The 14,285-nt window shown below is 42.6% G+C and overlaps 1 protein-coding gene across 5 annotated transcripts in view; it reads left to right on the top strand.

The window, feature by feature from the left end:
- MTA1 (metastasis associated 1) overlaps positions 1 to 14,285 on the top strand; it is a 63,413-nt gene that overhangs the window by 13,897 nt on the left and 35,231 nt on the right. For all 5 annotated transcript variants that reach the window (XM_077933441.1, XM_077933442.1, XM_077933444.1 and 2 more), the window contains 5 exons: positions 1,610 to 1,703; positions 4,313 to 4,439; positions 4,568 to 4,631; positions 7,259 to 7,376; positions 8,916 to 9,018. In XM_077933441.1, coding sequence (XP_077789567.1) covers positions 1,610 to 1,703; positions 4,313 to 4,439; positions 4,568 to 4,631; positions 7,259 to 7,376; positions 8,916 to 9,018 — 506 coding nt within the window. The remainder of the gene's footprint in view (positions 1 to 1,609; positions 1,704 to 4,312; positions 4,440 to 4,567; positions 4,632 to 7,258; positions 7,377 to 8,915; positions 9,019 to 14,285) is intronic.

Genomic DNA, 14,285 nt, shown 5'->3' with positions numbered 1-14,285 from the left:
TGACCACAAACTTGACATGAGCCAACAGTGTGACACGGCAGCTAAAAAAGCCAATGCAATTCTGGGCTGCATCAATAGGAGTATAGCATCTAGATCAAGGGAAGTAATAGTGCCACTGTATTCTGCTCTGGTCAGACCTCACCTGGAGTACTGTGTCCAGTTCTGGGCACCACAGTTCAAGAAGGACACTGACAAACTGGAACGTGTCCAGAGGAGGGCAACCAAAATGGTCAAAGGCCTGGAAACGATGCCTTATGAGGAACGGCTAAGGGAGCTGGGCATGTTTAGCCTGGAGAAGAGGAGGTTAAGGGGTGATATGATAGGCATGTTCAAATATATAAAAGGATGTCACATAGAGGAGGGAGAAAGGCTGTTTTCTGCTGCTCCAGAGAAGCGGACACGGAGCAATGGATCCAAACTACAAGAAAGAAGATTCCACCTAAACATTAGGAAGAACTTCCTGACAGTAAGAGCTGTTCGACAGTGGAATTTGCTGCCAAGGAGTGTGGTGGAGTCTCCTTCTTTGGAGGTCTTTAAGCAGAGGCTTGACAACCATATGTCAGGATTGCTCTGATGGTGTTTCCTGCTTGGCAGGGGGTTGGACTTGATGGCCCTTGTGGTCTCTTCCAACTCTATGATTCTATGATTCTAGTGCTGATACGCTCAGGAGTCTCACCAAAAGGCGCCTCCACAGCACATACCTCCCCATGTGGTGGGATTGTCCTGAAATCCAAAATCTTCTGGACATCAGTCATGCAAGAAATATGCAAATAACTTTGCGGCTGCTTTGGGGGTATTCATTGTCCTATTTTGAAGTGAAAGTGTCTGCCACATTTAAAAATGTTTCCCATTCATTTCACTTGGACATGCTGCTCAGTTTCCCTTGTAGGAATACGAACAGCTATAGTTGTATATAGTTATAGCTGGGCATTAAGATAATGTAATAGAATTTTAAAATTGAGTATGAAATAATTGCATAAATATAAAAAGTCCATGGTGCTGACTCAGATATATGACAAAAGCTTGCTTTAAGTAAATCCTGTTCATAGACAGTCCTATAAATAGCCCTGTACAATGGCAGCTTATACATAGTATAAATATTATATCAATTTCATTGAAAACTGGCCATTTGTGTGATTCTTAGTGCCTTTCATAATTTCATAATGATTAATCGAAATGAGTAATTGAAGCAACCAAAAACAAGAGGTTACCGGACAGCATGGATAACTGTAGGAACTCTGTAACTCTCCAGTTCAGGTTGAAGTTAATGTGTCTGATTTCCCCCAGAGCTGATCTCTAGGTTTTAATTAGAAAATTGTCTTAAGATCTATAGTAACAGAATATAGTTTGATGTTTAGAATATTACATCGTACCTTTTTCCTTCACTCACTAATGATCGTGTGTACTAAAACGCAAAGAAAAATAATCAAAATGAAATCATTTGGTTGCAAAGTACATTATAAATTATTATAAAATTTGCATTCTGCTTCATTTTGGTTTTTAGTATTGGTGTTCTGTGGTGTAGTTAGTAATAAAGCATTTATATGCCTACCATTTAAGCTTCCCACCTGAAATTAAATTTTTATTATTATTTTGCTCACTATGACAGACAGCCAATGGAAACGTAGAAGCAAAAGTGGTGTGTTTCTATAGACGGAGGGACATCTCAAGCACATTAATTGTACTGGCTGACAAACATGCAAGTAAGCTTTCTATATTATTAACTTAAATTATAAACTGTTGACTTAGTTTTAAATAACATGCTAAAGGGAGCTGCTGGATGGAACGCAGTGTTGTGCTCTTCCAATTGTTTCGTCTGCAAAAATGTTTAAGCATGCCAGATAGACTGATTCCCCACTCCTCATGTACCATCCTTGGGGTTCTCTCAGAGACTCTGAGATTACATCCACAAGCTCCCTTGGGGGGGCAGCTCATTAGGCCTTGGAGATTTGAATTCATTTAAAGTAGCTTGGTGTTCCCTTACCACCTCTATTCCTGTCTTGGGCTGCAGCTCCTTCCTTACATCATTTATTCTGTTATCACCAGATGGGCATTGCTTTCCTTTTGGGTGAAGACAGAGGCAAAGTAGGTGTTGAGCTGTTATCTGTTACCCAATCACATTTCTTCATCTTTTCCACTACTCCGCTACAGAGAACCTGCTACTTGCTTGTTCTTCACCCTGCTTCAAACATAGCTGAAGAAACCTTTGTTTTTAACTTCTGTTGCAAGTCAGAGTTCATTCTGAGCTTTGGCCTGCCTGACATTCCCCCTACAACTGTTGGTTACTTGCATATACTCCTCCTTTGTGATTTTTCCTTTCTTCCATTTCTTATACATGCCATTATTAACTCTCAGCTCATCTGTAAACTCCTTATACAGCCACACCAGTTTTCTAGATGCCTCCCACTTTTCTTCTAGTTGGAATTTTCTGCCTTTTTGCCTTCGACATTTCACCTTTAAGAAATCCCCATCCATCTTGGACTTCCTTTTCTTTGAGTATTTCTGACTATGGGATCTCACCCAGTAGTTCCTTAAGCTTTCTGAAATCGGCCTTAAAGTCCAGAGTGCATATCAAACTACCCTCAGCTTTCCTTTGGCTTTGTATCATGAGACCCAGGAGAACATGATCACTTTCTCCCAAGGCTTCCAGCACTTCCACTTCATCAGTCAGTTCCTCTCTGTTGATGAGGACCAGGTCCAAGGTAGATGATCCCCTTGTTGCTTCTTCAACCCTCGGGAAATGAAATTGTCAGCGAGGCAATGGAGGAATTTGTCAGACCCTACATTCTTGGCCACTGGTCCCATCACCACCTAGCAAATAGAAGGGGAAGAAATGGAGGCAATGAGAGATTTTACTTTCTTGGGCTCCATGATCACTGCAGATGGTGACAGCAGCCACAAAATTAAAAGACGCCTGCTTCTTGGGAGGAAAGCAATGACAAACCTAGACAGCATCTTAAAAAGCAGAGACATCACCTTGCCAACAAAGGTCTGTATAGTTAAAACTATGGTTTTCCCAGTAGTGATGTATGGAAGTGAGAGTTGGACCATAAAGAAGGCTGATTGCCAAAGAATTGATGCTTTTGAATTATGGTGCTGGAGGAGACTCTTGAGAGTCCCATGGACTGCAAGAAGATCAAACATATCCATTCTTAAGGAAATCAGCCCTGAGTGCTCACTGGAAGGACAGATCGTGAAGCTGAGGCTCCAATACTTTGGCCACTTCATGAGAAGAGAAGACTCCCTGGAAAAGACCCTGATGTTGGGAAAGATGGAGGGCACAAGGAGAAGGGGACGACAGAGGACGAGATGGTTGGATATTGTTCTCGAAGCTACCAGCATGAGTTTGACCAAACTGCTGGAGGCAGTGGAAGACAGAAGTGCCTGGCGTGCTCTGGTCCATGGGGTCACGAAGAGTCGGACATGACTAAACGACTAAACAACAACAACAACAACACATTCTTGGCAAAGCTGAGTTCCAACAGATCATGGGGAAGTTGAAGTCTCCCATTACTAATATATATCTCCTTTTTGAATGCTTGGTAATCTGCTCTAGGAAGACATCATCCAAACCTTCAGTCTGTCTTGGTGGTCTTTAGCAGACACCTACAGTAATGTCACTGTTGTTTCTCTCTTCTGAAATGTTCACCATTATGCTCTCAGTCTGCCTTCCATGCTCTCTTGGATCTCTTCACATCCTTTACATATAGTGCTACTCCTCCCTTCCTGTTTGGTCTATTCCTTTTGATAGGTTATACCCCTCTCAATTTCTATATTCCTGCTAAACTGACAGGACTTGCTTCTGAGTAAACTTGCATGGGATTAGATCTGTCACAGTGTCTACATGTCTGTCAGTTTGGTGCCACAGCAGCTGCAATGAAGCTGTAGGCAACTATTATGCTTTCAATAAGTCCTAGAAAAAGTGGTGAAATAGGATTTCTGTTGAAGTGGTTGGGCTCTAAGCCTTAGCAGCTGCTTGATGATGTCAACATCTGATGCCTCCTCTGGTGTAGTGAATGACATCAACCTTTTGGGCATGTCCTAGCCCGGTAACCATGAGACCAAGGTAGTTCACAAATTCTATTTTCTTTGCATCCCTTTGCACATGCAAATCATGACCTGAAGCAGGAGATAACAGGGTTGCATCTTAAAAATAAAAAAAAAAAGTTGGCCATATAGCAATGTTCTGTTACAAGAACAATCTGATGCTATGCTGGGTAGTTAAATTTAAATGTAAAAATTGCATCTGGCAGTGCATTGAAGTACTATTTCAACCGTCTTCACAGATTAATGTTATTTCATCTTCAACTAGGAGAAATGGAAGAAGAGATGGAAAACCCAGAAAAGATTGATTTACCAGAGAAACAGAAACATCAACTGCGACACCGAGAACTGTTTCTCTCACGTCAATTGGAATCCTTACCAGCCACTCATATTAGGTGTGGACTAAATAATTAGATTTTTTGTGTAATGGTTTTTAATAAACCTAAGAACATATTTGTATTTTACGTAATGCAGGCATTCCAAATGCCCTTTTTTCTCATCTTATTTTTCTTTCTTTTTTTAGAGGCAAATGCAGTGTTACACTCTTAAATGAAACAGAATCCCTTAAATCCTATCTGGAACGTGAGGTAGGCACAGATATATGAAACTGAAAATCTTCCAAGTTGTTTTGCCACACTTGTTTAAAGCACTTGTCCAATGTTAAAAAGGTAAAGGACCCCTGACAGTTAAGTTCAGTCACAAATGACTCTGGGGTTGCGGTGCTCATCTCGCTTTACTGGCCAAGGGAGCTCACGTTTGTCCGCAGACAGTTTTTCCGGGTCATGTGGCCAGCATGACTAAGCCGCTTCTGGCGAACCAGAGCAGCGCACGGAAACGCCGTTTACCTTCCCACCAGAGCGGTACCTATTGATCTACTTGCACTTTGACGTGCTTTCAAACTGCTAGGTTGGCAGGAGCAGGGACCGAGCAACGGGAGTGCACCCCATCATGGGGATTTGAACCGCCAACCTTCTGATCAGCAAGCCCTAGGCTCAGGACCAAATGGCATGATCCACCTTCCTCCTTGATTTCCTGGTTCATAGCACTTTGCTGTGGCATCCAAACCGCACCAACTGTGGCGTGTGCAAATCATAGCTTGCCTCTAAACCAGAATTAGAAACCATGGTTTGAAGGTGGCTTCTGCCTTTCTAAAAAAGCAAACCATGCTTTGTTCGATTCAGATGTAATGGCAAACCGTGGTTTGTTTCAAACCAGGAAGTTGTGGCGGAGCACAATGTGCAGTGGCTTCTGGGAGCACAGTGACCAAGTCATGGTCTACAATAATGCTTTGAAGTGGGACAATATTACCACCATCTTGGGATCGTACTATGAAGAAATACCACCTAAATTACAGGTGGGCATGGCTGGGACTAAAGTTCTCTATTTAGTGTATTTCACTTTTTGTAAAACATACAGTTCTAAGATACTACTGTTGTCTTTTCTGAGGCTTCAGGAGCTGTGATGGGGCTTCTGTAAACATTTAGACTCCAATGCAGTTTGTTTCGGCATAACCTCTTAGTGCTGCATATGAAGGCAATTCTTTAAATAGTATACCGTATTTTTCGCCCTATAGGACACACTTTTCCCCCTCCAAAAATGAAGGGGAAATGTGTGTGCGTCCTATGGGGCGAATGCAGGCTTTCGCTGAAGCCTGGAGAGCGTGAGGGGTCGGTGCGCACCGACCCCTCTCGCTCTCCAGGCTTCAGGAAGCTCTGCGCAACCCTCGGGAGACTGGCTCCGAGGGTTGCGCAGAGCTGCCTGCAGTCCCGGGCTCAGCGCAGCTCTGCGCGGCCACCGGGATCCGGGCACGAAGTCCCGTCCCGCTCCCGATGGCCGCGCAGAGCTGCCTGCAGTCCCGGGCTCAGCGCAGCTCTGCGCGGCCACCGGGAGCCGGGCGCGAAGTCCCGCCCGGCTCCCGATGGCTGCGCAGAGCTGCCTGCAGTCCCGGGATCAGCGCACTTCTCCCCATTGCCAGCCGCAGAAGCTTGGGGGACAGCGGGGAGGCAGAGCGCGCCTTCCCGCTGTTCCCCGACCTGGTTCCCCCCCCTTTATTTCCCCCCAAAAAAACTAGGTGCGTCCTATGGGCCGGAGCGTCCTATGGGGCGCAAAATACGGTATTTGGCAATTCATGAACATCTCTGGTATATCTGGTATATTCATGAACATCTCTTAGAAATCAGTCTGCAAATGGAGCGATTTGGTGTCCTAGGTACGTTAACTTAAAGGTGAGGAGGCTTCATGAGGGAGGAAGTTCTCTTAAGATGAAAAAGTGAGCAAGTTTGACGCCTTGTCTAGAGGAGAGAGGGATTTTTCCATAACAAAAAGTGGAAATGCTAACTGATCAGAAATATGGGACACAGTGTAGAAGGGACAGAGTTAAGGAGCAAATGAGAGGTTGCCTGCAAAACTGAATAAGGATCTTTAGTGCCAAGTGCCAAACTGGAGTGCCAAAATGTCATGGCAAATCCTAACCTGAAGAAATGGAAAAGAACAACCTGTTGATTAGGTGCCAAATAGAAGTGTGTGTCTATATTCGCAAATGGAGCAGGTGTAGAAAGCATTCGAATCCTACTGCTTCTCTCTCTAAATGAGAGTCAATTTAATTCATTGATGATAGCATCTAGGCATGCTTGCCCAAGCATGCTTTGCACAACCACCCGTAGAGTGAAGTTTGAGGAACCAAGAAATGGAGAAACAAGCTCAGGGGAGCCAGCAAGACTGTGTAACTCCACAATATTCTGCAATTTTTCTGCTATTAAACGCCGGGTAGAACTCATCATTTTTGGTCAAATGGTTTTCTGGTGCCTAGCGAATCTCAACTCCTCCTGTCAACACTCTTATCTCATTCACCCATTGAGATTGCACAGCTATATCTAGCTGACTCCAAACATGGAACAAGTAGTAGTTTTGAGAATGCTATCTTGGAAAACCTGGATTGGAACATCCTGCCTAGCAACTTAAATTTTACTTTCACAATACACACCTGCATTTCCCAATGTATTTGGTGCACATTGCTGTCTCCTTCCCAAAATGATAATTTGTAAAAGGTACAATTTTTATTTTTTTCATGACTTCATGCTTTATATGCATTTGATTTCTCACCACCAGGTTTTCTGTTCTCGTTTGATGGTGCAAAAATTGTTAGGAATGACTCTATACTCATGATTCAAGTTGTTGGAAATGCTGTAATTTTTACTTCCCTTCCTGTCCCCAGGACTTCTTTTTTTATTCACTAGTATATGACCCACAGCAGAAGACTCTTCTAGCTGATAAGGGAGAAATCAGAGTTGGAAACAAATACCAGGCTGATGTAACAGACTTACTGAAAGAAGGTAGTTTCATTTCTGATTTCTGCATGAATCCATAAAGAATTCATGTTGTGTTGTGGGAATGTTTTGGAAACTGTTGGGCTCTAAGGTTTTTGTTTGAGGAACTGCAGAATGCTCTCACAGCCTCTATATCCCATGATGTGTAACACTAACTAGTCCTTTCACGCTGTCCAAACGTACATAGTTTCTGTAATGGTAATTGATCTTGGCTTACCTCTGTTAAAATATTTTTATAGTGTTTTTCTAAAACGTTTCACAGCAGTTTCCAGCACTTTAAAACAATTCCAGAATAAGAAACACAGACATTTAAAATTCAGATTCAAATTTACACTAAGCTTAAATCTGAAAAATTCAGAATAAATTATATGGAACACTCTTAAAAAAACACTTTTGGACTGGAGGATATTCAGTTAATAGGATGGCACCTCCCACTGGACAGGATATGCAGCCCCATTCAAGTGTTTTGCCTGCTCTTGCAGGGGGAGGAGCCACCCCACCCTCCAGATCTTCCCTGCCTTTAGTCAGGTCGTTTGGGTCCTATGTTCTAGGCAGAACTTAGCATTTGTTCACTCTTTGAAATGGTTTTTGTTTTGTCTTTACCTTTTTCTGCCTTGCCTTAAATCCACTTCTGTGTATGTCGTTTATCTGTCTTCTTGATCTTAATAATAATAATAATAATAATAATAATAATAATAATAATAGCATCATTGTTAGGTTAAAGAAGGGTGTCCTTTCTTTAGCTTCCTTTTCCTGTAAGTCTGCAGATCTGCAGATTTTTTCTTGTGGGTTTCTTTCCTTTTCTTTTCCCTGGCACTTTTTACCAGCATGAGACTTTCTCTGGTGGCACCTAGCACCCGGGGCTCACAGGGAATGGAGCTAGCACAGAGAGTTCCCTGACTCAGCCTTCCTGTCAGGAGGGTTCTTTTGACTTCTCCTTCTGTTCTTCTGTTATTAGCCAGCAGTTTTTTGTGAATGAAGGGAGGACATGACGCATCACAGTCTTAAATTCATCTCTGCTGAACAAGAGAGGAGGAGAGAGACAAATCAGTAACACTCCTGCATTCTCCGTCTCGGAGAACTTTACTATTCTGCAAAGTTCATTGCTCCAATAGCATGCTTGCCTTTGTTGTCATTCTCCTTGTCAGGGAGTGGGATCTCATTTAAGAGATCAGCAGGTGTGGCCAGCTCTTTTTTTGGATCGGAACTGCCATTTTTTGTTCACCTTGAGCAGGAGATACCTAATGGTTCTGTATTTCCAAAGCTTATGTGTACATGTGAATTAAGTGGGTTCTTTGGGGGAATGGGGCTGGCATATGAAGTACTGGATGGTTGCATGTGTACTTTTCACTCATGTTACTCAGCGGGAGGCAAACTCTTCTTGGCAATACTACAAAAGAGACAACCTTGGCATTTTTCACCAGTGAATGTTAAATGTTTTCTGTAGTTTCCAAGATTTGTGGAAGGCAAGCTCCTCATCAGTACACTATTTGTTTTGCCAGATTGCCTAGAAAAAAAACCCCTTTTTTATTTGAATTTGTTTAGGTGAAGATGATGGCAGAGACCAATCAAAACTTGAAACAAAAGTTTGGGAAGCATTTAATCCACTTATAGGCAAACAGATAGATCAGTTCCTTGTAGTAGCACGGTAAGGAGAAAAACATCACAATTTGCATCTTAATCTGGTTATTCCCCCGCTTTCTGATTATACTGTTCCCCTAAACAAATGCTTGCTGTTTGTCAAACAAAAAGTTTTGTTTGCCGTTGCATCATTATGGTAATTATAATCTTAATGTTTATATGCCATTGTTTTGGGATTGAGTCATTCATTAGCAATGATTTGATTTGCTCGTAAAGCAGATAATTCACTGATCTCTTCTACTGTGTCCCCAAATGTTCAGTAAGTTTGCACAAGGGCTGTCTGCATACTAAAGCCGTGTCCTGATCGTTAATGATATAGTCAACATTAATAATGTCTTCATTGCAAGCTTTTTGGAAGTTGTTACTGAGTTTTAAATGTATGGCTTGTAGCACTTGCATGCATCGGATTGGGTGGTGCGGATACTGCCCACACGGAGGAATTAATATAGGTATAGTGGTAGGTAACAGACATTGCAAATGATACTTGACTGAAGGAGGCACATTTTCATTCTTCAGCTTGCTGCTGTTCTAAAACCATTTGTGAATGGAAATCTTCGCAATAGCAAATATTTGCTCTGACCTTTCCTGATTCCATTGATTTGCAAGACTGGTAGTGGTTTTTCTGTACATTCAGTTGAACATTCAGTTAGCAATAGTTTTCAGGTGTGTGGCATATGAAATAATTAGAAGGAAAGGAGATGGGAGTTGCAGTCAGGCCTGAGACAAGGAAGCGGCATATAGATGTAAAGCATTCTGTCATTGGCTTTGTAGAGCATTGTCCTTGTATGGCATGAGATTGATATGTGCTTTGAAGAGCATCACAGAGTTCCTTGGAGGAAAACAAACAATGGTAGCAAATGGTACTTGGACAGAAAAGTATATTCATCAGTTGCTAGTACCTTTTTTGGATTTCCTGATGGCAATTCAACCTGCTCTAGGCATAGGCCTCTTGTAAGGTTTAAACATGCGATAGGTGCCTTATTCCACATTTAGGCACTGGTTTTGTATATTCTCACTTCTTAAACTGTGATTTTCTTCAGGTTTCAAGCTCATGAAAATGAATTTCATCAACTTGGGGGAGAACTAAACGTGCATATGAGGTTACATGAGATAAATAAGCAGAGATCCTCCCTTTTTCCTCTGGTAGTGGTAAACAAAAAGGTCAAGGTGTGCATTCTGTACAGAACTCATTGCCAAAAGCAGTGAATGTCAGAGAAGTCATTTTGCCACTCCGGCAAGTAGTGTGTATAAGCCATCATATTGGAAGACAAGATGACCGTTTTGAATTCAAATTTTGGTCAATATTTCAATCCGCCATCCGGGTTAGAAACCAACGTTGCATGAACTAAGGTGATAGTCATACTGGATTCAAAGAATTTACGGTCACGTTACACAATTCTTCATTATTACATAACCAAAAGATGTGCAAAATTGCTACATCAGTTGTGTTCTGTTTTCAGATTACTTTGACATGAAAACCTCAGATGGAGCTGATAAAAGACTCACTCTTAAGCAAATGTTTCGGTGGAGCTGCTGGCAGCATGGAGTCCAGCAAAACAGAGGAGGTAACGACTTGTAATCCACGAACCTACATCAAAACATAAATATGCCTGCTAGAAATGTGCACATAGGCAATCATTTAACACAGGACAGTTGCTGAATTTGGCACATTTCTGGCATTCCAATTCTCATGCTAGTTATTCATCCCTGATAAAGCACAGAGTATATTGACTTCACTTGTGCGTCCTTCCTCAAGTTATGGAAGTAGTATAAAAATCAATGGGAGATGCAGCAAGAGTTCTTTAGCCGCATTCCTTCTTGCTTTGCAGACATTTCTAAATGCAACAGCTTTGTTGCATTGATTCCTTGATCGATAGCATCAGAATCTCATTCTTTGTTTGGACTGCGCAGCCACACAATGAAGTTATCAGAATATGCCATGCGTAGTGGTGCAATATTACTTTCGAAATATCGGTGTAATCTCTTCTGAAAAGAATAGAAGTTTGGAGCTGGCAGAGATCTGACTGATCTCACACAATACAATACAGGCAACACCCAATTTGTGTGTGTGTGGGGGGGGTTGCGTTCCAGGTCCTTGTGTGCAGTGGCAGAGACTTACAAGCCCACCCCATTCTGGTCCTGCCCCCTTTTCCCTGCCACTTCTGGGTTTGTGTGATGCGCGTGTGCACGGTTGTGCATGCTTTGAACGCGTGCAAAACGGTTGTTGCCTGTACAGTGCCGGATTAGTCATTATGGCGCTGCTGTTGTCTGAGGCAGTTGTTTCACATCATACAACGACTGCCCAAGTGGGGTTCTAGCTGGATGACTGTGAGAGCGTTTGTTTTGAGCTCATTTGATATTTCTTTTTTAAAAAAATGTTGCGGTTGGCTCAGCAGTACTAACGGCTGGGTATTGAGCATATTTGCCTTATCTTCTTTTTCATTAACACAAAAGGGTTTTATTTTGTTGGGAGCTGTCCAGAGCGGCATATAAATAACAGACATTAATTAATTAAAATTAATCTCTATTAACTGCAAGATACAAGTTTCTGGCTGGGAGTCCATAGTCGTGCAGAGTCTTTTGGAGTTTTAAGTTCTGAAAACCAATATAGCACGTGGATATTCATCATCTCAATAACTTTTCTGGCTCACCCTGAGGATGAGCTAAGCACCTAGATTTTGAATAAAATAGGTAAGGGTCCACCCTCTCTCCCACCCTGAAGTAAGAGGGCATTGAAGGACAGAGCGGAAGAGCCTGAGGCTATGAGCCAAGCACTTCATTATTTTTTTTTAAATAAATTTTTATTAAGTTTTACACAATTTTTATAGACACACACAATACACGCCAACATAGAAAACAAACATGTATATTTTCAATTCCCTTATTTCATAACCACTTTTCCTGACTTCCCCACCCCTCCCCTTTTTTGTATCCTAATTCCAATAATTAGTTCAGCAAGTTCTTACAAATATGTCTTATATACTTAACTTTATACGCCTGTATGTACTTAACTTACAAACTTATAAACTTATAAACTTATAAATTTTAGCTTATATACTTACACTTCCTTACCCCCTTTTCTAAGATCGACCCAAGTTCCCTTCCACAAATAAATTGGAAATCCAATTTATCCAAATAGAAAATATCCAAATAGTTTTTCTATTTATGAAAAACCTCCCCTCCCTTTCCCGGTTTTGATCCCCAAAAAGTGTCTATCAACCAATCAATTCTCATCCTGGATCCCTCACGTCCGAGGCTCTTAAGTCTCTCTCAGGCCCTCTCAGCCGGTTTTGTTGGTAGTCCTTAATGTTGAACATCATGTCTCGGAGAAGCTCAGTCCCAAAAGGATCAATATTTCTTCCAACCAGACCTCCATGCTCAAAGATGGAGCCCAAATCATATTCCATATTTCTTTAAGTCCAAATGTCCCACATGGTCCAAAGGCTCCATCTCTCACCTTAAACAAATTTGTAATCCATGAATCTTCCGATCTCCCTATAGGAAAATCTCTACACTCTTCCTTCTCGGTTTCAAACCAAATCTTGGTCATCCAAATCTTATTTTCATTGTAGTCCATTTTTAGAGGTCTCTGGTTGTCCTTTTTTAGCAAATGCTTTCCCGCTCCTCCTTCTCTCCCCTCTGAAATAACACATTTCTCTTCTTGTTCAGCTGCAATGTTTTCTTGAGTCAAATCCTTGGTACAGTCTAGAAGTTTGTTTACATTTAGATTCAAGGTCGTAACTTCTGTAGCCAAAGCTTCACTCTGTTCTTGTAGCTTTCCCACGGTAAAAAACATTCTCTCAAGCTCAGCCTGTACTTTCCCATCTGCAGCCATTGTAATGTCTCCAAACCCCTCTAGAGGGATTCTAGTTACTTAGTATTCTTTCTCCAACAGTCAAGTTACTTTGTTTTTCTTCTTATTTTTCCAACAATTTAGAGTCAAATATAATAGAAAAAACCAGCAGAAGTAGCCACAACTAGATACTTCTATCTTTAACAGTACGTTTGACAGCTGTCAAACTCCTTATGTCTCCAGCCAGTTCTCTCACAGATCTCTCCTGGGTCTCAGGGGGTTGCAATTCTTCTGATACAGTACTTATATATTCAAATCGTGGAATTAAAAACTTTCATTCACAAAAGGAAAAAAGATAGTCGTTCAATCTTAGTTATCTCGTTCTTGCTTTAAGATTCACTACAATACTGGGGGGGCGGACTTCCTTTTGACACCCCCCCGATCGTTCCGAAATTCAAAGGGAAAATAAATGTTCGTTCCAATTTCCGTATTACTTACGGGTTGTTACTTTAGAGTCCAAATTCCAAGGAAGAAAGTCAGCGCTCTCTGGCCATGGCTTGCGGCTTCACTCCGTAGCAGTAGCGGTCTACTCTCAGCACCGTGTCGCTCTCCGTCCCCCGCTCCGAAGCCTTTAAAAAGGCTTCTTCGCGAGTTGGGGGGGGGCGCAAATGGTGCCCACCGAGTCACCAAGTCCACAGGCTCCGCGCCTGTGGTTTTTAGCGGTCCTCGCGTCGCCGCTGCGATAGGACCGTCTTCTACAGAGCCGATTCCCTCCGGAGCTCGGAGGGAATCCGCCATTACCCTTTCGCGCTAACCCGGAAGTCTATGAGCCAAGCACTTCAGAGAAGCCTTCTGTGTGTATAACCTGGAGTCGCAGGTCTTACTATACAAGGGTACGAGAAACAGGGAGCACCACTTGTATCTGAAAATGTTTCACATGTTAGACAATGAAGACAAAATAAAATTACAAGCTTCTTCCCCCGAGGGATGAAGTAGCTGGCAATGAACGTACATCTCAATCTCCAGCCGCCAGTCTTGTCTATATTAACTACAGGGGTGCAGCGCAAGAGGCTAATTGGGGATAATGTGTCATTAATCTGGCCATGGAGATGGCTTTGGCTGAAAATGCACCAGCTACTGGTAGGATGCAACCAGTGGAGAGAAGGGAGCTATTAGATGACCTCATGTTAAAGGTAAAGGTACCCCTGCCCGTACGGGCCAGTCTTGACAGACTCTAGGGTTGTGCGCCCATCTCACTCAAGAGGCTGGGGGCCAGCGCTGTCCGCAGACTGCATCTGGTGAGCCAGAGCCGCACACGGAAACGCCGTTTACCTTACCGCTGGTAAGCGGTCCCTATTTATCTACTTGAACCCGGAGGTGCTTTCGAACTGCTAGGTTGGCAGGCGCTGGGACCGAACAACGGGAGCGCACCCCACCGCGTGGATTCGAACCACCGACCTTTCGATCAGCAAGCCCTAGGC

Source organism: Podarcis muralis, chromosome 8, assembly GCF_964188315.1.
Source record: "Podarcis muralis chromosome 8, rPodMur119.hap1.1, whole genome shotgun sequence".
Taxonomy (NCBI): domain Eukaryota; kingdom Metazoa; phylum Chordata; class Lepidosauria; order Squamata; family Lacertidae; genus Podarcis; species Podarcis muralis.
The sequence above is the reverse complement of the archived record's forward strand: the minus strand, read 5'-3'. Positions and strand labels throughout refer to the sequence as shown.